The 25,248-nt window shown below is 40.6% G+C and overlaps 1 protein-coding gene across 6 annotated transcripts in view; it reads left to right on the forward strand.

Annotated features, from left to right (window-relative positions):
• The window catches only part of Dync1i1 (dynein cytoplasmic 1 intermediate chain 1), a 305,446-nt gene that overhangs the window by 25,358 nt on the left and 254,840 nt on the right, over positions 1 to 25,248 (forward strand). For 2 of the 6 annotated variants that reach the window (XM_021164407.2, XM_029478836.1), the window contains exons 2-4: positions 5,510 to 5,626; positions 15,377 to 15,491; positions 18,021 to 18,162. In XM_021164407.2, coding sequence (XP_021020066.1) covers positions 5,519 to 5,626; positions 15,377 to 15,491; positions 18,021 to 18,162 — 365 coding nt within the window. In that variant the 5' untranslated portion in view covers positions 5,510 to 5,518. The remainder of the gene's footprint in view (positions 1 to 5,509; positions 5,627 to 15,376; positions 15,492 to 18,020; positions 18,163 to 25,248) is intronic. The other 4 variants (XM_021164406.1, XM_021164409.2, XM_021164408.2 and 1 more) reach the window with 2 other exon arrangements.

The following is a 25,248-nucleotide window of genomic DNA, read 5'->3' on the forward strand; positions in this document are numbered from 1 at the left end:
GTTGTGGGTAGCTGGCGAGTGTCAGCAGACCCTGCGCCCCAGCTGCCCCGGTGCTTTTCTCGCATTTAACTTTTAAAATAGAGTTTTCTTGGTGTCACACCTCTCACCAACTCTTTTGCTTTCCTTCATTTGTAAACTCTGGTAGGTGGAGGTCTTTCTGTCCTGCTCTCCCCTCTCTAACGGCCTTAGACTTTCAAGAACATGGATTGATGTTCTTGGCTCTTGGCTTCTGATAGTAAATCAGTAGAGTGCTATGCCTGTAAGGTGTATAGCTATTCTTTGATTGGCAGAGATTGTTGGAATCTCTGAGTGATGAAGTAGAGTGGATCTGGGGATAAGAGCTAGGATTCACATGAAAACCAATACTCCTAATAATTGATAAAAATAGAAGTAAAAAGAATCAGATGTCTTAGCTTGAGGGACTGTCGCTGTGATCAAACACCACCACCAAAGTAACTGGGAGTAGGCAGTCTACTTGGCTTACACTTCCCAGCATCACTTCTCATCATCAGAGGAATTTAGGGCAGGAACCTGGAGGCAGAAGCTGATGCAGTGGCCATGGAGGGGTGCTGCTTACTGGCTTGCTTCTCATGATTTGCTCACCCTGCTTTCTTACAGGACCCAGGACCACCAGCCTAGGGATGACACCACCCACCACATGGGCTGGGCTCTCCCCCACCAATAGCTAATTTTAAAATTTCCCTGGCAAGTTTGCCCACTGCCCAATCTTGTGGAGGCATTTTCTTAATTGAGGTTCTGTCCTCTCAAATAGCTTTAGCTTGTGTCAAGTTGACCTAAACTATCCAGGACAGGGGTGGAGGTGCAGGAGTGTTGGCAGAAGAGAAACTCCTGTGAGTGTTTAATATCTGCCAGGCACTGTGATGAGATCTTTCCTTACGTTGGTGCATTAATTGAAGTCAAAAGCATGACTGTTTGCCTTAACCATAAACAAACAGAAGCCAAAGTGATCAAACCTGGGTTTGTAACACCAATGAGTAGAACTGAGGTCATATATGTGTATGTGTATATGTATGTGTCTATGTACATATATAATTATCATGATAGTTAACATGAGGCAGGAGCTCAAAGATGGACCAGGGAACAAAACAGACATCAGAGACAGTTGGAATCGGACTGATTGGTGATTGGTGTTTGGAATCCACACCATATAGAGTAGATAATTTGTAGTAGTCAGTAGATAATAATAGTAGTCAGTGTCACTAGATAGAGGAAGAAACGGGAAAGGTGAGGTGAGCCTGTGCTCCATTACATTGAAACTGGAAGGTTTGGGGGTGCGCGATGAGATGTGGGAGGCTGAGGAATTGTGGGAAGGGTGAGTTTGGCAATGGACACCAGGGAAAGGAGCGCAGCAAGAGAGACCCTGGGGTGAAATGAGAAGAGAGAATGGAACTCTGCTATGGCGAGCAGAGCAGGCACGGGGGTGGCGTACATCGACCGATCCTAGAATGGATGGAATTGAATATAATTCAGCTGCACTTGGCCTGAAGCCCAGTAGAGGAAAGCCATGAATTGGATAATGAATGAGAGGATATGCTATGATTAGACAGGGAAAAGCCCGTCCTCCGAGATGTGTATGATCTGTCTTCCCGACGGATTGCCATCCGTAAGTGGGAAAGACAAGCTTTTCAAGTGTGTGAAGTGAGCATTAGTTAGCATGGGTGACTCTGTTTTCTAGACTGAGTGTCAGAATCACCATGGGACTTTGTTTGTTTTTTGTTTTGTTTTGTTTGTTTGTTTTTTGAGACAAGCATGGGACTTTTTAACTCACTTACCTCAAGTTTTGTGTCCCAACCTACCCCCAGATGCTCTGTTTGATGTGCGGGGAGATACCGAGGGTGGGGCTGGCAAGGCCCCTCAGAAATCCTGTGGAGGTTAGTGCTGACATTGCGTTTAAGTCACTGTGTAAGGAAGGCACTGCACTAGGCCTGAAAGCCCATTCATTTCCCAAACCCTTTATGAGGCACTCTATTGAGGTTTCTTATGCCCCTGGGGGTGATGCTAAGTGTCTAGCTTGGAACCGATCCAAACAATCAATACCCAGTCAAGCCCTCTAGAGTTGAGTCCTTGACAGTGGCTCTGCTACACATAAACAGACGAGCTTTACACTTGTGTCCTTAATCCACTTTCTTTTTTAGGCTCTTTGGTGCTTTTTGGGTTGTCCTAATAGTCTTAGCTCTATGGCTTACAATACCATCATTAGTAATTAGTGCCATCAGACATAGCTGTCTGCCTGCCTGCTCTGGGCTGCTTCCTTATCCTTGTACCTTGCTCAAAAGACAAGCTAACTCTTCTTGTGGTTGCGCTTTGCAGCTATGGTGGCCTGCATATGACTGAACCTGTCTGCAGTCAGTTATGGATTAGGAATGAGCTTCTGGGTGCCCTATCCCTCCACATTGAGTTGTTGCTTACTCATGGATTCTAGAGGAGACACAGCCAGTGTCTTCAGCTGTATGTGGACTGGTGAGCCCATCAGATACAGTGGACAATGACAAACTCTTGGTCACACAGACAACACTGGTTAAAGTCAGTGGGTCATAATACAAAGCAAAAAGGCTTGGAGGTAAGCAATTTGTCAGGAGGAGGAAGACTTGCTGACATAGGATGGGGGAGAAAGAAGGGAAAATGGCAGATGAGAATAATTAGAATGTATTACGTATGTATAAACATGTATGTATATGTGTGTGTGTCTGTGTCTGTGTCTGTGTGTGTCTGTGTGTATGTCTGTGTGTGTGTCTGTGTGTGTGTGCATTGTGTATATACAAGGAATTACTAAAGAAGAAAATTAATTAAAATATGTAACAACCAATATAGGTTAATTTTGGAATGTGATTTGTTCCAGATGACTGGAATATGTAACTAAAATGGGGCCAGGCGATTTTGACCAGGAAGCACATAGGAAATAGTTGGGGAGAGAGAGGGAACAAGGAAAACTGGATGCTCCACAAGTTTCCCCTGTCTGCTTTGAGCTGAGGACAGCATGACTATTGCTCAAACCGTGATTTTCATATTTAAGGATGATACTTTGGCCACCGAAACCTTTCAGCCTCATCAATTCCAATAGATTAGTCTCTACTAGCGACGAGCATGGGAGCTCCTCAGACGGCTTTTGTAAGTAACACCACATCATTTCCCCTGCACACATCTCACACCTCGGGGCTGAACAGTGTGAGCCACCAGTATTTTCTTGATAGACTTTTGTTCATTCTGTCACTTTTGAAACAAAGAAAGGAAAGAGTAAGATCAAAACACATAACCGTTTAGATCCATGGTCCACCACACCAGGTAAAGCTACCACATCGGGTAGAGCTCTTGTGAACAGGCTCCTTGAGCAGGTACTTCCTTGCTACACAACTCCTCAGGTTATTTACATGCCCATGGATTTGGGGTTCAGATTTTAAGTCCTCTGCAGGTGAAGGGCTTCAAGCTTTATTCCAGACCCTCAGCCCCTGGGCTCCCTTTTGATATTTTGATGTGTCAGCTGTGTAGCTGTGATTTCTGTCCATTGACGCCCAAATGTCAGTGTGCTCAAAGGTTGCTGGTTGATGAACACAGATTAAACTTTTCTGACTGCCATTTTGCTTTTGGTCCTCTCCTTCCATTCTTTTTGGTCTTCTCCCTCCATTATCTGAGCCATCTTCTTTGCTCTCTCAAAGCTAAATTGTTGTAGAATATTTCTCTTTTCCTTCCATATCCCTCAGTACCCCCTTGAAGGACTCCATCCTCTGGCTATGCAAGACACAATCTCAATGCCTGACCTGAATTCCACTTCCTTCCCAGTGCAGGTGCAGAAGAATCGGAGCGATGCTGGCACAGTCTCCCGGCAGCTTGCCTAATTTCTAGTGTCTGCTCCTATTGTCATACAGGCAGGGACAAGTATAGGGTTGAGCAACTTCCAATTTTACTTTGTCCCCTTCCCTTTCAGAAAGCTGCTGTGATTGGCTGTCTCCCACTTCTATCAAATAGAAGTCTTTTTTTTTTCTTTCCCTGATACTCTCAGGCTTCGCCTCTGTGCACATACACACTTCAACTGAAGTTTATAACTCTTTGTCTGGATTCCTCACTTCTCTTGGACGCACCCGCCAGGCTTCTCATCTTTCTGCATCTCCATCGTTCCACATTCTGATCTTCCCATCATTTGTGAGTTCCTGATACTGTAGGGTATCCAGTTCATGGTCTGATAACTCCACTGTGCTCACTGTGGTCGATTCTCCCAGATCTTTGCTATGTATTCATTTATTTTGATGGGCACTTTTTTGAGGTTAAACTTCAGGGTTTGGATGCGTGTTGTGGATCATAGTACATGAAAGCTTGAATTTAGTTTCCACACCATGCAGTGGCTGGACAGCCTACATTTCAGTGGGTTCCTCCTTCCTTGTTTCCAGAATGGAAGTGTATGATCACTAGTTACTAATAACAGTGTTCTCCAAATTTCTTGTATTGGAAAATGCTTTGGCCCCATTATCATAAACACTGCCATGATATCATTAAGGTTAAGCCTCAGGGCTGGATAGATAGCTTAGCAGTGAGAATATTTGCTGTTCTCACAGAAGACCCAGGTTCGAGTCCCAGTACCCACATGGCTCACAACTACCTGAAATTCTAGATCCAGAGAATCCAATATCCTCTTTTAACCTCTCTGCAGACTCAATGAATGCATGTGGTACACATACATTCATGCAGGCAAAGCAATAATATGCATAAAATAAGTGTTTTTTTAAAGTGATAAATAAAATTATACCTCATTTGAATGAATTTTCCTCAGAATTCAACCCAGGGTTAGCTCCTATTTCTTGTGTACATCACCACCCTTTACTCTGAGTGAGGTCAGTACCAAAATAAGAATATTGCACTCAGTATGCAAATGAATGTTTATAGAAATCGTGTTATTTGGGAGATGAAATTAAGTGTGACAGATTGGGAGGAGTTTAGAGAAAGAAAAAGATTAGCATGTAGGGTCTTCGGCAGCTGTCTTCTGAGAGGCATGTAATGGTAGGCAAAATGGAATTTCCCTAAGCTCTGTGGAGGACTGTTTATCCAGTCCATAGAAATCTGAGCGGGGGCACACTCTAGGGTTCCTGACAGCCTATTTTCTTTGTGCAGTGTGGAGATGAATTGCTCCATTAGCATCTAAACTCAAAGCCATCATGAGACTCCCCCGCCCTTCTCTTCTTTTGTTTATCTGTGAAGAAACTTGTACAGAAAACTCCTTGCGTCCCTGAAAGTCAGTTGATATTCTTTTTCAAGCCAGATGACAACAGCGAATTTTTTTAGTCACTTTATGGATACATAATAGGAAAAGAATCACACTATGCTATAGCAAAGCTAAGTTCCTGTTGCTGCTTCTTCACCACAGGCTAACTAATACAACCTATTATTGTCCCAGAGTCACATTTGTGAACTGCATTTCCTTTTGAGTGATTTTTGTAATGATAATACAAATAGGATTACTTAGATAGTCTCTTACTTCCTTTCTCTCCTTTTCTCCAAGGAAGCAAACATGTCTGACAAGAGCGACCTAAAGGCTGAGCTGGAGCGCAAAAAGCAGCGCTTAGCACAGATAAGAGAGGAGAAGAAGCGGAAGGAAGAGGAGAGGAAGAAGAAAGAGGTGAGGCTGGAATTGGGTTGCTGTGGGCTAAAAGGATCCCTGGGACCTGAGGGACGGGTTACATGGATGGAGAGAATCCCCTTTGAGAATTCTCATGACATTTGAATAAAATGTGTGAGCGTTATCTACACACGCTGAAGAAGAAGGGCATTTCTATTGGGTAAGTGCTGTCAGGCATTACCTAAGCAGTGGATACTGTGTGACTCAAAAGTTCCAAGCCCATGTTCACTCCAGATTTGAATAGAACTCTGGAAGCGGTTTGTGGTCCCTCTTCCGGTAGCCGTTCTTTAACCGTCCCGGGATTTGTTCTCCCAGCCTTACATTGGGAGCAATGATACGTTTACTTTATGGAACTTCTAAGATTAGGAGGCCCTTCTCTCTGCTGCCTGGAACCTAGTAATAGTTTATACTTGTGTTAGTTTTAAGGGAAAAAAAAAATCTTCCTATGAACTAATTTCCATGTACTTATTTTGTAAGAAACTACCAGTACAGTTATTTTAGAAGACAAAATAGAGAACAGTGCCAGTGGATTTCAGTTTATTCCAACACATTGTGCATTTCCCCTGATAAAAATCCTTGGGTCAGGTAAGTGGGTTACAGTAGGAAGGTGGGTGGATAGCGTAGAATAGTGTCAGCTGCTATGGTATTAGGGGGTTTTAGAGACCTTCTGCTGTGGTCCTTCTTCATGTCACCAAACAGCAAGGACCCAGAGGCAGGACAGCTTTTCTCCTGGTAAACTCAGAGGTCGAAGACTCTTGACCCCAAATTCAAAGCATGTCTGTCATATGTCGTCGTCTCCCATCTCAATCCAGGAAGTGATTTATTCTTTTATTCTCCAATTTGCTGTGACAGTTTAGAAATGATGCATTTGATGAACAAAAACCAGAGGGCAAAGATATTTGTCAATAGTTTTCTAAAAAGAAATCTTTGTACAGTATGATATCCCTGCATTAAGGGAAACTGGACCTTCTCCCCACACAGGAATTTTTAAAAAGTGCACATTGGTGCCTCATGATCTAAGTAGATGCTGCTTCATTCTACAAGTTTAAGAGAGTGAAATAGCAGATTTACAATGTTTATTATTTTCCAACCAAGAAAGACGGAATTGCAGTTACAGCTTAGCCTTCTGGCTTCTCCCACCTTTCCGTGCCTTACACTGTGACTGATGCGGTAGCGTGTTTGTCCTTGATAGTCTGCATAATGGTTTTCTCGGCAAGATCTTTGCTGTTATGTATGCAGGCTGTGGGTGAAACAGAGGTGAGAGCTGACATGGATGGCTATTCATTTGTATGGGAAGCCCCAAAAAGCATTAGGTAATTATGTTTCCCTTCTCTCAAACGTCAACAGTTACTGTATCTTCAAAGCACCTGCTATTCCTTGCTAATAATGGGTTTCCTTTTAAACTGACATTCTAACATCCAAATTGAATTTCATGGAATTACTATGAAGGATGATGTGATATAAGAAATCTGGTTCCAAATTAGGCTGTCTGTTCCATCTTTTTTTTTTTTTTTTAATACATTTTGGGAGAATCGTGGGCCAACAGCAGTTCAAGGCTAGCTTGCTTTTATTTATTTATTTATTTATTTATTTATTTATTTATTGTTATTATTGGTATACCAAGCAGTTTTGCAAAGTAAAGGTCTCACCTCCTGCACAGCAAAGATTGCTCCTGGAGCCTGGGAGGCAGGCAGTGCTCCTGGCCTCCATTTGCCTCTAGCATCGGAGCTACAGAAGATCTTACTCTCTTCATTCCTTAACTGGCAGGGCAGTTCAAAGACACAAGGGCAATTCAGAGTCCTTCACTCTGATCTTCACTACCATTCAGGAGGTTCAAATCAGCACTCAATTTTGGGTTGCCCTAGCCATATTGTATTTAAAGCATGCCTTGGTTTGAAATATCCCCTCTGCACCACCTCTCATCCCTCAGGAAGCTCTTTCTTTTGTATCATTTAAACATCTGTTTTTTTTTTTTTTAATCCAACTCTTTGTCTATTTGGTGAGTGACTAGGTTGGGACATGTGTGTGCTACAGTAAATGTATGAAGTTCCTTCACTCCTTCACTCCTTCCACCACGTGGGTCCCAATGATTGAACTTGAAGATAATCAGGCTACTTATAGATGGGCTTATTTGGGACTTACATTCCAGAGAGATAAGAAATCATCACCACCCTGGCAGGTGGGGAAGGACCAGAGCAATAGGAAAAGTGATAGCTTTCAGGCTCCTAGCTCAAGCAAGAAACAGAGAGCGTGACCTTGGTTAGTGAAGGCTTTTGAAACCTCAGAGACACACTTCCTCCAGGAAAACCATACCCTTATGCCTCCTCAGACAGTGTCATCAACTTGGGGGCAAGTATTCAAGCCTGACTCTATGGGTGACATCTCATTAAAACCACTATCCCTGGGCAGCCATCCCACCAGTCCCTCTTTAAATATCCTGTGTAGACAGTCTGGCTCCATTTGCTTTGAGCAGCCAGTGTCATCAGACAGATGGTTTTAAGCCTGCTTACGTACAGGGGCTTTTGCATTGTATGCCACTCAGAAAATTGGTTCTGCCCTTTACAGAATGACTGTTAGTGTAGGCCTCTGTGAGCTTGACTTTTGACAGAGTTCTGTGTAGATTCCAAAAGATAATAGAGAGAAATGAGTTAGTGAATCCTAATAACCCTTCTGACTCATTGTTGTGACCAAGTACCTGGCAAAGGCCACTTAAGGAAGAAGGGATTGTTTAGTTCAGTTTAAGTGATAAAGGCAGAGACTGCGCCACCTAGGGATCCATCCCTTCTGCAGACACCAAACCCAAACACTCTTGCTGATGCCAAGAAGCACTTGCTGTTCCCGGAGAAGTTCTACCAGCACCTGGCCAATACGGACTCAGATACTCACAGCCAACCATCCGACTGAACCTGGGGACCCCAATGGAAGAGCTAGGGGAAGGACTGAAGGAGCTGGAGGCAACTGCAACCCTATAGGAAGAACAATATCAACTAACTGAACCACCCGGAGCTCCCAGGGACTGAACCACCAACGAAAGATTACACATGGAGGGACCCATGGCTTGAGCTGCATATGCAGTAAAGGGTGGCCTTACCTGACATCAGTGGGAAGAGAGGCCCTTAGTTCTGTGAAGGTTTGATGCCCCAGGATAAGGGGATGCTAGAGCAGTGAGGCGGGAGTAGGTGAGTGGGTGGAGGAGCACCCTCATAGAGGTGAAGAGGAGGGGATAGAGGGGAATGGAATGGGGGTTTGTGGAGGGGTAACCAGAAAGGGGGATATTACTTGAAATGTAAATGAATAAAATGATTAACAAAAAATACAATAAAATATAGACACTTTTTTAAAAAGGGGGATAAAGCCTTTTCAGGTGATAAAGACATCGTAGCAAATGCTACTTTAGTTTTGTCGACAAGAGCATGAGACATCTCGTCACATACCCTTAGGGACATTCCTGTGTGTCTCTTAGGTGATTATAAGTTCCATGAAGATGCCAATCAAGATTAACCACCACAGTGAGAAACAGTTCTTACTGTGCTTCTGAGGTCAGAGATGAGGGGTGAAGGGGCCCATAAAATAGATGCATACTGATTCTCGGTCAGGATGGGATCCTAGAGTCCAAGAACCCTCGCTCGTGAGATTATGGTATCTTTAATGATTGCTTATTTTTAAAATGTGTGTGTGTGTGTGTGTGTGTGTGTATACGCAAGTGTGTGCTTGCGTGTGCGTGCATGAGCGTAAGTACATTTGAGAGCAGTTTCTTATAGATACCAGTGGCATAGACTCCCCCGGAGCCTGAGTGTTTGTGAGCCACTGGATGTGGGTCCTGGGAACCAAATTCAGCTCCTCTGAAAACTCAGTTCTCTTAGCTGCTCAGCCATCCCTCCACCCAGAGGTTACAGTATTTTATATATGAAATATATAACCAATTTATTTTGACCTTTTTCTAATGAAGAAATAAGCCACCCATGCAAGAGACTGGCTCTCTTTGGTCTCCAGCTTCATGGGGGAGTCTGGCCAGTCACTTCATTCGCACTCAGACCCTTGGCATCATTCCGTTCCTACAGGTTGCAAGCATCATCATGGTATGGAGAAGTGTAACAAAACGCTTTTCTTCCCCTTTTTCCACATTCCAGCCAAAGTAGCCTACAATTTAAATATATAGGTGATATTCTTGAGACCAAAAGTATTTCCTGCTTTGGATTTTGTTTTTCAGATCTGGAAATGTCTATACACGCACAAGTTGGAAATGTGTTGGGAGACCTAACACATTTTATACATGAAGTTCATTTGCCTCATAAACATTTTATACACATAGGCTAGACATAGTGTGTATAATGCTTAAAATAATCTTTTTCAAAAGCAAAGTTTCATGGTATGGAATTCTGCATTCCCAAATCATGTTGACATTGAAAGCCTTTGAGATATTGGGATATTTTGCATTTCAGCTTGGGGATGCTCAATCCATATGCACACATTCCTCTATCCACACTCTGCATGGCAAGTTTGCTCTATTCCTCTCATATCGTCCTTCACCTGCTCATTAATTGTGCACACCCATGCATCTTTCTCTTTTCATCTCTCATGTTCCTCACTATGGCAAGCTATCGTTGACCCTCAGGAATCAACAGGGGTAGGAGTCTATACTTTTTTTTTAATTTTTATTTTGTGTCTAACACATGTTTTTCCACATAGTATATGCCCAACAAAAATAGACATGAAAGCTGTTTGAGGCAGGTACTGAAGACGCTGGTCTGGCATTATAATACCATGAGGAGTTCCGACCTGCAGATTCCCGTGGATCTCTGACCTCAAGGTTATGCAGTGCTTAAAGTGACTGCCACCATTACTGACACCTGAGCTAAGATGTTCTGTGTTTTGTGTTGTTTGAAAGGAGTTAGAAACTGGCTTAAGAATTTAAGTTTGATGTTTTATAAACTTTATTTAGGCCCATATTTTAAATGAAACAAATAGATTCAGAATTAAAAAGGAACAAAGTGCCCTTTTGGCGCAAACCTCAGTGGCTTCCTGTCTACGATGATGGAGAGAAGAGGGAATTAGGGCCACCTGGGTAGATTATCCCCAACAGTGGAGAAAATTGCACAGGGAAAACTCACTTTCCACTCCCTTGGATGCCAATTGCTTTCTTGGCTGTGGTATTATGGCTAAAATCTGATTTTAAAATAAATATAGTGGCTAGCATTTAAGAGACAGGCCCAATTTCATGAAAACTGGGCTTCAATGCAGTGAGGTGAATTTCACGGAGGCCATCCTGAAGTTTTTTTACTCTGACCTTGGTCTTAGGCTGAATTGCTAGAAACAGGAACAGACTAAGGCTTTCTACCCTGTCTTCACCTATTCCCTAATGAATGTGAACCTGTCTTTGAAAAAGGATGGACAACGCTCAGCTGGCAAATGTTCTTTCTTTGGTTATTCTCTCTGGAGCTCAACTGTGATTATGCCTCACAAACAAAAATATCGTTTTCTGGGAAAGGCAGCTTTTGGGTTTTTAATTACTAGTGATGCTAACTCAGTCCACGGTGAGTCATTAAATCATGGCAGGACTCTATAGTTCTTACTAGAGAGAATCGTAAGGTTTATCCCTAGGCCTCTAACCTCAGTTTCTTTGAAGAGATTATACTTGGTTTTGTTTACTGTGCTGAGTGATAACTGGCTTGTCTCTGATAAGCTCTGGTTATCTAAGTGCACAGTTCTTCTGGCCAGCTTTGGACATTGATAGCTTTCCTAAGCTTTTGAAGGCCTAGATAAGCAGTTACTTTCAATATATTCCAGCTTGCTGATTTGTTTCTTAAAGAATTAAAAAAGCAAAAAATAGAGCTAGTGGGATGACCAGGCAAAAAAGCACTTGACCCTCAAACCAGGCAACCTGAGGACAATCTCTGGAAGCTACCTAGGAACCAAGCTATGGTAGCCTAGAGTACACAGCAGCAAGACACTGTAAGAGAGACACTGCCTCAACATGGTAAAAGGAGAGAACTGTCTTCCAAAAGTTGTATTCTGACCTCTACACTCAAACTGTGTGATATGCAGGCACACCCTCACTCTCTCTCTCTCACACAGAGAGAGAGAGAGACAGAGAGACAGAGACAGAGACAGACAGAGAGACAGAAAGACATACACACTAACAAATAAATAATACAAGTGTGGGCTTGCGAGATGTCTCAGCAGGTGTGGACACTTGCCACCAAGCATGTTGACCTGAGTTTGAGCCCCAGATTCCACTTGGTGGAAGGAGAGATCCAACTCCTGCAAGTTGTCCTCTGACCTCTGCATCCATGCCTCAGCACGTTCCCACCCACTCTGCAGTCCCACACCTAAATAAATACATGTAAAAAGTTAGTCTGGTAAAGGAAGACAAAGCAGCCAATGAGTGGAACACACACGTAGTACAGAGGAAGTGAACATTTGGGGATACTGTTTTGGTACAATGTGTGTTGGCCATGTTGACACATAATTTGGCCTCTATTATATTTCGTGAGGGCACATAATTTAATTAGAATCTCAAACCCCAAGTCCTAGCTGTACCTTTCCACAGAGAACGCCTATGGCAGAAGGTTTGGTCAGCTATGCCCAAGTTCATTTAAAAGGGATAGATTAGGGAGGTCATTTTCATTTCCTCTGTGAAGTCTTCACTAGCACCTGTCATTTCCATGCTTTTGTGAGCTCTGAACTTCTAGACTTCTAAATATTTCCTCTTCACAGTAGTGTGGTGAAGGAAGAGGCCCCTAAATGGAGTGTAGTTGAAAGGAATTAACCTAAGAAATATATTCACCTATGATTCTATGACCATAAAATAATTCCTGCCAAAGTTAGATATTAATTCATTCATGAAACACATTTCTACTATGTGTTATATCTCAGGCACTGACCCATGGATGAACTCGTGGTGAACAGGTCAACTATGTTGTTCTCAGTAAAACTGAGAGTTCAGTTGAGGCTAAGCTCATCTCTGAAATACCATGCTACTCCATGCAGCAATACTAAGGTTTTTCTTAACCTGTATTTCAATAGCAGCTGTAGCACATCTATTTTCTTTCATCCCTCCCTTCCTCTCCCTATCCTTCTTCTGCCCCCTATCCTTCTTAACTGTATAAAACGTGGACATGGTGGAGATCCTCATTCTCATCATCTGTATTTTTCTCAGATCTGTCTTTGCTCATTGTGTGCACTGACTTTGGAATATGCTTCAGTTGTTTAAATCTCATAATTGGAAAAGAGCATCCATTTTAGTATCATCGCAGAGACAGAATTGCCTTTTAAGAATGGGGAGTGGTGTGAAAAGGCTGAAATCTTCTAAGACTCTCTTCAGCTCAATTTAGATCCCAATGACAGTCTCTCCCTAATGACAGATAGACTGCACAAATAGATGTGCACTTTAAGGCCAAGATGAATAGGAACAGAAGTGTTGAGGCCATAGAACACACAGATACACACAGGCCTTATAATAAAGTTGGAGGATACTGTCTGAGGCAAGCCAAAACTCCCTGCATTATTCTGTCTAGGGCACATAGAAATTAATTACACTCATTGAAGCAATACACCCACTAGGATGCCCAATACCAATGAAAGATAAAGGATGTCTGATAATTAATGGGATAGTTGGTTTGATAGGCTTCAGAGAGCTGCCCTTGTGTGTGCTCATAAAGGTTGCCTGTGAAGTAGATCCTAGTAATCTCCTGGTGTAGAGTTGGGCAAATGGCCTTAGTTACAATTCCACTTAGAATACTTTTCCTCAGGTTCCTTTTAAAAATATTTTAGCTAATTATTTAAGAATTCCACACAGTGCAATTTTGTTATCTTTGCTCCTCCTCCAAGACCCATACTACATTTTTTAAATTTATTAACTCATTTTGGCTTCTCATATATTTTTTGGGTGTGTGGCCATCCATCTAGCATGGTCTATGTACCAGTAGCATACTCTTAAAGAAAACTGACCCTCCATCCCCCAACAGCTATCAGCTACTGACAGCTCCTCAGGTAGAGGTGACCCACCATGCCCTCTTCCAACCGATATTGTACTTTTCTTTGCCAGAGCTTACCCACATCTTGTGAATGTTGTCATAAGCACTATGAATTCATACTTGAAACCTCTCTGTTGGGTCTTGAAAACAGTTTCATTTTAGCCATTCAGTACGCCTCTATCTTTATAATCTCTCCACCCCTCTTCTTCAATGATCTATTGCCCTTGGAGAAAGGAGTATGATCAGTGGAAAGCTTCCTCAGAAAGCTCAAAATAGATCTATCCCATGATGCAGCTATATCACTTTTGCATATGTCCCAAAACTCTGTATTCCACTACAGAGATATTTGCACACTCGTGTTCACTGTCACTCTAGTCACACTAGCCAGGAACTCAAAACATCCAAGATGTGTATCAGCTGATGAATAGATAATGAAAATAAGCTACAATTTAACAATCAAAAGTAATTCAGCTGTTAAGAAAAAAGAAGTCGTGACATTACCAGGTAAACAGAAGGAGTTGGAGGCAGTCATTCTGACTGAGGTAACTCAGACCCAGAAAGTACCAGTGGTTGTATGCTTGGGGTGTTTGCATATGTGTGTTCTATTGAGATACCCATAGAGGTCAAGAAATGAGTTAGAGGCCACGGAGAGGGGCCAGTGTCAAAGGAGGGGAGGCAGGATGCACTATGGTTTGCACTATGGTTTCCTACTAAGTATTTTGAGTTAATGTGTTAATGGCTCCTGAGGAAATCTGAATCTAGGTTTTTTTTTTTTTTCTTTCTTTCTTTAAGTGTATAACGGGGCAATAATGAAACATGGCTGATTACATGGAGTGAGGAATAGGAGGGCAGGATAAAGGAAGGAGTAGCAGGAGGGATAACAGCGAACAGATACTGAACTCCTTTGATTTCTACAGCTACCAGTTTAGTTTGTCACAACCCTGTCATTGGAAATGTAAATGAAATAAATACCCAATTAAAAAAAAAAACAAAAAAACAAAAACAAAAACCACCAACTAGGCATAAAATCTGACTTGAGTCTCTTTCAAGTTGAGTTCTAGATAATTCATGAAAGAAACTCCCAAGCAGAATTTTGTTCTGTTTTATTTGCACTATGGTTTCCTACTAAGTATTTTGAGTTAATGTGTTAATGGCTCCTGAGGAAATCTGAATCTAGGTTTTTTTTTTTTTCTTTCTTTCTTTAAAACTAAAAGGTGTTTTTTTTCCAGCTAGATTCCAGAAATTTCTGTAATGTGAGTATTACTAAGAGGTGCTGAGCAAGAACCAGGAGTAGCATAGAGGCCAAAACAGATAGGATTTACTTTTACAATAGCCCCATCCAGAAATAGTTTGCCTTGATGGTTCTTTCCAAATTCGGAAAAGTTTCTCGTTTTATTTCTATTTACTGCATTTTATTTGTTTTGTGTGCGTCTCTTTTGTGTGACACACAAGTGGGTTCATTTTCCACCATACAGGTTCTAGAACTCAAACTTGGGGCATCAGGCTCAGACGCAGGTGCCGTTACGTGCATCTTCCCAGCCTGGAAAACTTTCATATATACCATGTGATCGAGGTCAGGAAAAGCCCTCAACCAAAAGAGAGAGCCTCTGTCAGTTATTACCTGAGCCGTTAGCGTGGTTTTCATCCTCCATGCACAATTATATCTATGGAGCGCTCTGCCTGGGTTTTGCTCCAGGCGTTTTCCACTTCGATGAAGAAAAATCTTGTCCTTAATTACGTCACTAACTTTCCTTGCTGATATCAAATCTTTTAGGCAGATATGCAGCAGAAGAAAGAGCCCGTTCAAGATGACTCTGATCTGGATCGCAAACGACGGGAGACAGAAGCTTTGCTTCAGAGCATCGGCATATCACCGGAGCCCCCTCTAGGTACTTCCCTAAGCTTACGTTGCTACTCCTCTTGTAAACATACCATGTCCAGCATTACTGTGCTTTTAAGTGTTAGCTTTATTGTTGTTTTCTATGCTTAAAAAAATCTAGGGCTTACTGTTCTAGTTGCACGTACGTTGTAGAACTGAGAGGGCTGGAAGGAGATGGGAATGATACTTAGTCATCAGCATCTGCTAATCTTACACTGGCTGACTATATGCCCATAGTTTTCCCTTGTGTCACTACCAGATTCGTTTATATTGTTAAGAGAGTATGTAGAAGACATCTTGGGATTTTTTTAAGCATCAAATTGCTCTTTGCTTCTGTGGGTGAATCCTAACCTCTCTTTGCATATTCAGACAATGCTAATCTGGTTATAAATCCCGGGAACACTACAGACATAGAATTATTCCATGATGAAAATAGAGTGTTCAGTGGGAAATTTGTTTCAATTCATTTGGCTCGTGTGTACCTTGATTTCATTGCTCGTTGACATTTCCACTGCGGCATTTCCTCCTCCTCCTCCAGCTCATTCACTTCTAGTTGATTGTGAAGTCTTTTGTCATGGAGGTCTGGGTACAGATTAATTTGTATTTTATTTGTTAAAGGTAGTTTGCATGAGCTTATTCTGTCACTATCTTGTTTATCTTTCATGGGTTCTTTTCTTTTTCTTTTCTTTATCTTCCATACATCCTAAAATAACCCAAAGGTGTCTGCAAAACTACATAATATCCACTACATTCAAAATAAAACCATTTAAATTCTGTATAGGAATAAATACTATATCAGGGCCATTTAAAATGTTTCATCTTTAAAATTCCATTCTTGGATTCCATATTAAAATAGAATCCCTTTTATTCTCATAGATACTTAAATTAAGAAAAGAATTACCTATGTGAAATAATCAATATAAATAAGAAAGAGAATATATCCAACTTAAAATTAAGTATTGGTAACTATGATTTAGTGCATAAACATAAAACTAAAATCCTACTAAAAAGCATACAGTGTATCTCAATTGCATGTAAAAAGCATATGTCTATTGCTATAATGAGCCCTCATAAAATTAGATTTTATTTAACTTCTTATTATGCAAGGTGTAATCTATAGAGGATTTGGATGGTGGATCTTCATTGAGAAGTTGGCAAACCTCTTTGTACTTAGCTGACATGTGATGTAAATTAGACATCTATCGATCAATTATATTTTCGCTTCAAAATAGTCTGAAATGTTGTAGTTGCTATGTCAATACTGGTTAAACCCAGTAGAAGTATATGTGATCATCCCTTATCCTGAAAATAGCTGGTGATTAAATTTTAAAAACAAAATACTTAAGTATCCCCAGTCTGCAACTACCTTCTCAACTGCACATGAATCCTTTCCAAAAGGCCCATTTTTCATCTCTCTCCCCAGCTTTCCCTCTGCCCTAGCACGAAGGGTAATCAGATAATTAACTGAAGAGCCACAAGGAAATGCCCAGTTCCTGGGCAATTCCGTCTTTGTGGTACAGAATTTGAGGGGAGAGAGAATAAAAACCTGTTAAACCTTATACTCTATTAAATAAATAAAAGGGACTTGCACATGATTGAAAGAAAATGGGACTCTATGTTCATGCAGCCTCTTTCTGCACATGGCTTCCTTGGCATGTGTGATGAGTCCCCTGAATTGCCTGGCCTGGAGCCATTATGCCTCTTGGGTACAGCAAGTGGCTGATGGACATTTGGCTTAGATATGGAGGTTGCAGAAAGAAAACACATCTCTGTTTGTTTTGTTTTGTTTTGTTTTCCCTTGATTATCCTTGCTCAGATTATCAGCTGACCTGGATCTCTGAGCATCTTTCTCCCACTCTCATGGTGGCAGTTCACTTCTTGTCTTGTGTCAGCATCTACAAGGGCTGCTAGGGACAAAGAAAACAAGTCCCAAGTGAAGTAGAATGTAGGGTTGGGTGAAACCATTTATTAAATGTAAAAATAAAGCAGGCTGGCAGTTTCCTTTGTTTTGAAAGAGATTTTTTAATTACCAGGCTCAACATTTACCCTTCCCCTCTGTCATACGGTCTTAGCACAGTTGTTCATCCACCATGAACCCTTACATTTCTCTCCAAATTAGATACGCAATAGAGCTCTCACCACTTTTGAGCATTTAATTGTTTAGGCTCTTCCAATTTCATAACGTTTAAAGTTTTATAGACACCTCATCTTTTAAATAGGTCACGTCTATACTAACAAAATAAAGTGAAGAATTAGAATGAGCTAGACAGTTCCTACCGAAGAAATGTAGGGTGAACTATCTGGATAGCTATTGTGGTTCTCCACTTTACTTCGTTAGGTGGACATGACCTTGGACTCCCTAAGTTAATTCTGTCTAAATTCATTTCAGACTTTCATTTTCCAAAATATGAAAAATTCACTTGACTTTCTTCCTTTTCTTTCCTTTTTTTTTTTTATCCCATTTCTATCTCTCCTGGCCATACAACCACTTTAATTTGGGCCCGTTTGTTTTGATTTGTCTGACACTGCTCTTCCCCAGTGCAGCCGCTGCATTTTTTAACATGGGATACCTGTTATTTTCATTATTTAGTCCCAACCCCTATGTCTCCCTCTTCGAAATCAGTGAGCACTCCCAGTGATGCTGGAAGCCAAGACTCGGGCGATCTGGGGCCATTAACAAGGTAAGAATTGTCCTTCTAAAAGGCCATAGTGGTATGTCAATGTCGCAAGACAACACTGTTGAAATACCTTTGGATGTGCATGCACCCGTTATATCCTCCCCATGCTTAATTCATGCTGAGCTGCAATATTTAGTGACAGAATGGTTCTTGTGACCACTGGAAATGACAATACCATCCTTCTCTGAGTTGGCTCATAAAGACCACGCATCTTCATTAATCGGCATCCCCATTAGCTTAGGCCTAAGAGAAACAGGAAAGAACCAAAGTTCCAATGAACATATTCTCAGCTTTTCATTGTTCAATTTGACTTGGTTTTTAACCCTACTTTTCATTTCTTTAGCTTCTAGTTTATTTACGAGAACTGAGAAATTGACAAACTCTTTTGTCAAAGCTTTGTTTCTGTTGTGAATTTTAGCAGGTGCTCACTGCCATTCCTGAGATAGTCAGCGACCACATTTTTATTACACTCTGTGTTCAGAAGGTTCTGAGACAGGATGTGGCCATGCTCTAGTTGGAGCACTTGAAGGGATCTCTGAAAAGGAGAGGGGTGGAGAGAAGAAAGACGCTATGAGAGCCATGTCTCTGTTGTGATTGGGTTCTGCATTGCTTGTGTTCTCTGGGATCCCCATATACAGGTGCAACTGTGATGGTGATATGTGTGAATGTGGAGTGGAGAATTATAGCACCCAGACTGTTCAGGCAGCATCTGGTCTTCCTCCTACTTCAAGAAGTTTGAGCTCTACAACAACATGGACTCAATTTGTTGACATCTCTTAGGTTTTCGCAAGAAGATAGAAATTACTTTCAGTGAAAGAAGACATGAGCCTGTCACCTATGGCTGGCAGCATTAGACCTCTTTGTGATTCTTAATATGGACGATTATAAAATATTTGAATCAAGCTTCAAATAAAGCTCTACACTGCACCCTCTACACTGCACTCAAGACAAGCTAGCTTTTGGCTTTTGGTTGACAATGTACCTTTCATCCTTTCCCTACCCATGGACCGATCTAACTACCATACACTTTACTAAAAGAGATATGCAAAATTTTGCACTTTTATTTTTCCAAACAAACCATTTTCATATGCATTTTCTTCTTGTGTCATACACTATTTCCATAGAAACCGAGGCAATTTGGTTGGGAAAACTGTGGCTAAGTAGAAATTGAAGGCACATTCTTAAATCTAGACACTCAAAAGGCTGAGGCAGGAGGATCATAAATTCAAAGCCAGCTCAAACATACACACACACATACACACACCAAACAGGAAATACTCTGAAACCATCCAGACCTGTCCCGAGTTATACATTTGTATTTTTCTTTCCGAAATGACATAGTAGGATCAGAAGTCTCTCAGGAGTAACAGACCAGTGGTGTGCTCAGAAAAGAGCATCTTGTTTTGGCAGACCTCTGGAAGCAGTGGGCACTGCTTTTAGTTTTAGAAGAATGGAAGACTTGTATGGGGGCAAAACTGGTTATTTTAGCAAATTGCCCTCGTGATTTGGGGCAGTATATATCTGCTGTCATCTGTTGCTTTGAGTGCTTCAGAAGGTCTTTGAGGGCTGACAGTAATAACAACATAGTTGGATAAGATTTAACATTTATTTGAGAGCTGACATAATGCGGTCACATTCCTTAGGGCTCCACTGGCCTCTCCTTAAGACACTTGACTATACAAAGATGTGGCTGTGTCACTTAGCTCAGCTTCGAGGGCTGCAGTTGGCTGCATGGAATTCTATAACTGACTTCACAGCTGATGAAGTCTCTTTGAAAACTTGCTAACCTGTGCTGCCCTGTGCTAAAACACTGCCCTGTGCTGTCACCACTCTGGGGACAGTAACAAGTACTGCTCCTCACAAGACCCTTCTTTCCTTTTACCTTCTTAAAGGGGTGTGTGTGTGTGTGTGTGTGTGTGTGTGTGTGTGTGTTTCATGTTTAAACCTGGTGCATTGCTTTAAAGGAGAGAGGCAGTTCCTATTCTCCAGAGTCAAACTCTAGAGAGTTTTACTTCATTATTAGCCAAGTTCTGAAGAGAGTAAGTAGCTGAGAGCCAGAGAGCAAATCCCTGCAAAAGTCTACATTCGTTGTTTCAATAGAATTCAAGAAAATTGGCAGGGAAAAAAAAAGAATTATTCACAACAATGACAACCAAGCATTACTCTACCTGAGGAGAATGAGTTAGGAATATCTTAGGACATGTTTGCCCTTGTTTTGAATGTAGATTTCCAGACAGGTATATGCTTTTGCTTTAGTAAAGTAGGCATGTGTTTCAGTATAGGAGAATATCCTCCTCCAGATTTTAGAATTCCATTTTAAATGTGTTTTTTTTTCCCTCATGTAGAAGTGACATTTTTGAAAAGTCGCTATCGTCTTTAACACCTCACAGAACTGCACATGACCTGGGAAGGTGCTGACACCCTGCACGCAGAGAAGCTTGCCTATTTGCTTAGACTACAAAATCTTTTAAGAGATGCAGGCATCTAGTTAACACGTCTGTTTGTAGCTCAAGGTATACATAAATTCTGCTATTCCTTTGCCAGGATTTAAAGCTCAAACTGAAAAATGTCTCCTGAGAGCCAGAAGAAAATTGCCATACTTCATGTCCCTTAATTAATACAGAATTATAAATAGAAAGTTTACCAAAATCTCATTTTACTCATTTTGAAGAAATAAATGTTTTAAATAAAAATACAAAATAATTCCCAATTAAGTGGTATGGATTAAATATTTTAAACCTACAAGTGTTATAATTTGTTTTACAATTTCCAATTTTTGGTTTTATAGCCCATGTCTCATTCACAGCTTCTTTTGGGGATGTTTTCCTCCTTCTTTTGATTGATTTAGAATAATCAATTATTTCTAAATTAATAAGTATTAGGAAAACAACAGGCTCTTAGAATTAAAAAATAAGTTATATTAATAAAGCATTTGAAAGTGTAATTTTACTTATAATCATAGATATTTTTTATAAAAGCCTTATTATACAACTAGACTACCACAGAGTGCACAGAGAATACTATGTGTTTTATATAATTGATTGATAATTATCGGTAAAAATGCAAGAGTAGCTAATGCATAAAAATACTAAAGGAGAATCACAGGTATTATAGCACATAGAGAGAAGTTTGCTCTATATGATAAGGAATATTAATCTGAACCCTTTAAAATGCCCTCTATGCACTGCAATTGAATAAAAGATACTTCTCAGACCTTGAAGGATGACTTCTGTTTATTTGAATTTGTTTCTTCCTTGAGAAATAATAGTTCTTTGAAAATGAGCAGTGAATTTGAAGTTGAATTCATGAGGTAAGCATTTAGGGGATGATTTTGAATTGATGAGTCTGTTGCCTCAGTTTCTGGTATCAATTGCATCACTGCGGCATGATGAACACTCGCCATTTTTTTCAAGTACACACAGAACAAACATAGTCGAAGTTCTTGTTTTGTTCCAGGCGGATTTACATGAGTTTTCATAAGCTATGTCTGTCCCTTACATTATCTCAAGGAACTAGGACACATGCCACAGAAGGCTCCGCTGAAAAGGAAGCCAATGAGTATTGGGAAAGACCTCGGAAGCAGCATGACATAGTGACTCTGAATCTTAGATATTATTGTTGTAACGATACACGGTTTAAATTATTCTCGCTGAGAATGTATGTGCCATTATCAAATTTGATAAGCATGCTTACATCTTCATCCAAGTAATTGTGTAAACATTTAGGACGCCAGGCCAAGGGTAGATTTAGTCTTATCAGTAGGGTTAGGCAAGCCTTGCTCATTGGACCTTCAGGTTATGAGACAGAGGTGAATCTATCACATGCACCCTCAGGCCACGCTGATTCTTTTCTTTTACATGGTGGGCTCATAAAGGACTCCATACTTGCTCTCTTTCCCTGTTTTGCTGTGGGAATCTTAACATTTTCAAACACACACACACACACAACGAAACCAGCATCTGTGATGCCCTGAAAAATATGGAAGGTATATTGATCTCATAATGTTCACCAGGACCTCAAGTCGGAATCACAGTAGAACTTTTTAAAATGATTCCACATATAACAACCTCACAAGGTAATTGCATAGTGTCTGGTCACCCATTGTAACAATGTCAGTGTTTTCTGGCACATAAATATTCAACATAATCAGAAAAAAGATCTCTGATGTTTGCTTTTCATAAACGGCATGCAGAATGACAACAATAGTCATTGCCACTTTGGTTGTCTATTTTTTTTGTTTGTCTGTTTGTTTATTGACCGCCTGTGGTCTTAACATTGAGTTCTATTTTCAAAATAATAGAAATATTGCATCCCACCAATCATTTTATCATAACTTTTCATTTTCATTTATTTATCTCTGTGTGTTTGTGTGTGTGTGTGTGTGTGTACATGTGTGTGTTTCATTAGTATTTAACACTTGAGCATGTGCATGCGATTGTGAATGTGTGTATGGAAGCCAGAAGTTAATGTTCGGTTTCCTCTTCAGTTGCCTTCTATCTCCCTGCTTGAGACAAGCAGTCTTTTACGTGAGGTCTTTTCCTGACGCCGAGCGCATCAGTTCTGTAGGCTGACTGCTCAGTGAGATGCAGTGATCCACCTGGCGCTGGGCCTCAACCCAACTCCTGGTTGCAGACATGTGTAGCACATCTGGTTTTCGTGGATCGCTGGGAATCTGAACTCTAGACCTCAAGTTTATGTGTCAGGAACCTTTCTGACTGAGCCATCCTCCAAGATACCTGATATTTTATTTTAGTAATCACTATTGAAATATTATCTGTGCATGTAATATAATTATAAAACATAAACAAGTCAAAATAAGAACATCAATGTCCTACCACCAGCAATGAACACCACACTGTATATTCTCTCATATAATATCTATGACATCTTATATACAATTTTATAAAAAATCAATAGCACCTGCATGTGTTATTTTTATAGTCAACTATCTTTATTTTTCTATTCCAACTTTTCTCTTTACTCTAATATCAGCACAATCTTCTAACTTCCGTAATTGCCTCTACTATAAATACTCCAAAATACTTGGAATGGATTTATCACTATCTGTTGTTTCCAAAAGTTCTAGCAGTTTAACACCTGACAGAGTGTCTCTGGGACTTTTATTATTACCTTAAATTCAGATTCTCCAGGACTCTCTGGAGCTACATAAGACTTAGGGACTTTTGACCCACTTTGATGAAAACATTGTCATCTGTCACAGCAAAACTAGAAGTCAAAAGGAAAGTATCAAAAACTTCAGAGGGATAAAAAAGTAACAAGGTAACTAAAACCATCAGAAATTGAATAATAACACCAAATTGTGTTTATTCAAGCATTCACACATTACCATTATTTGTGGGGAATTTCATAGGACACTGTCAGAGAAGCTAAAGACACTGGTTTGAAGCTGACTAGAATTCAGTCTTATTGGGAGCATGAGAGAGCTGGGTTCAGTTCCTAGCACCCAGGACTGACCACTCACAACTACATGTAACTCAGTTGCAGGAGATCTAGTGCCTTATTTTGACCTCTGAAGGCACCTGCACTAATATGTACATGTGCATATATAAATACACACACACACACAATTAAAACTAATAAAACATAAGCATTTTAAAAGTCACTCTCTTTGGCAGCTAAGATTTATGATACAGGATTTCTTTTCTCCTTATGTAGCACACTAATTGATAAATTAAAATGCTGACCTCCTGTGGCTCTGTCTCCAGGCAGAATGTGCAGTGCCTCCGACATGGCACTGCTCACAAACCGAGCATCTGTTTTGGCAGTGGACGCTGTGCCTCCTTCCAGAGAAACCACTTGCTTGGCAGTAGGTTATGTGTAAGACTGGAAAGAACATGTCCTTGTGCTATGCTGAAAATTCTTCATTTCATTTTGAGTCCAGCTCAAAGGGGCACCCTAGAGGCTTTTATGTGGCCTCAGTGTCACTGTGTATGAGGGCTTGGGTGTTGGGGGAAGAGTCTGACATGGAGAATAAAGAAAGGAGGCTTGCAAAGAGAATCTGATAGAAGCACATGTTGCAATGTTCCAATTTTGTTTCTAAGAAAAATAATTTCTAAGAAATAAGAAAATCTTTATCTACATTATTGCCAGTCCCAAATAAGGAAATAATTGGGACTGAGAAGTAAAACATTAATTCTTTATCAAATACCATCGTTAATTGACATAATTTTAATGAATGTGACAGATTGATAGGATGGATTTTTAAATGCCCCTAATTATTTAGTGTTTTGCTTTTAGAAATGGCATTTTAAAAATTATGCACTGACTGAAGATTTCTGCTAGGCACTATACTTGTGTTAGCCTAAATTCTTTTCCCTGTCTGATTTGGAGCTAGTGAAAACACATGACCCCAGAGTTCAGAACAATTCTGATACACAGGGAGGACACTGGGTTCTGCCCTTGACCTTCTCCATCTTGGCGAGAACAGGAAGTACATGGAAACGTGGGTCCCATTTGCAGGGATTCCTTAAAACTGCATAGGGCCCAGAAGACGAGGCCTTCTGACCCTCAGTACAGCACGGCAACATAGCCAACACTTTAGTGACAGGGCTTTCTTCTTCAGTGTGGACATGGGTCTTAAATACCTTCTGAGAGCATATACTGGCATCAGGACATACACAATGGAGTTATTGAACATAGTGGGTCACATAGAGACACAGAGACATCCATACACACACAGACACACAGACATGAAGGTAGAGGATGACTAGTTATGAAGAGGAAGGAAATCATCAAGAGTAGGAGGGGAATAAGAGAGGGTAATGGAGGTAAATCTAATCAAATTCAATATATATATATATATATATATATATATATATATATATATATGAATGTCACAATGAGAATATATTCAATATATACATGAATGTCACAGTGAAAATATATGCAGATATAAACAAAAATAAGTATGTGCTGAATTAATTACAAAAATGCTTTGGTGGATATTTTTTTTATTTTTAATATTTTTATTACATATTTTCCTCAATTACATTTCCAATGCTATCCCAAAAGTCCCCATACCCTCCCCCCACTTCCCTACCCACCCATTCCCATTTTTTTGGCCCTGGC

The sequence above is a fragment of the Mus caroli genome, chromosome 6 (assembly GCF_900094665.2).
Source record: "Mus caroli chromosome 6, CAROLI_EIJ_v1.1, whole genome shotgun sequence".
NCBI lineage: Eukaryota > Metazoa > Chordata > Mammalia > Rodentia > Muridae > Mus > Mus caroli.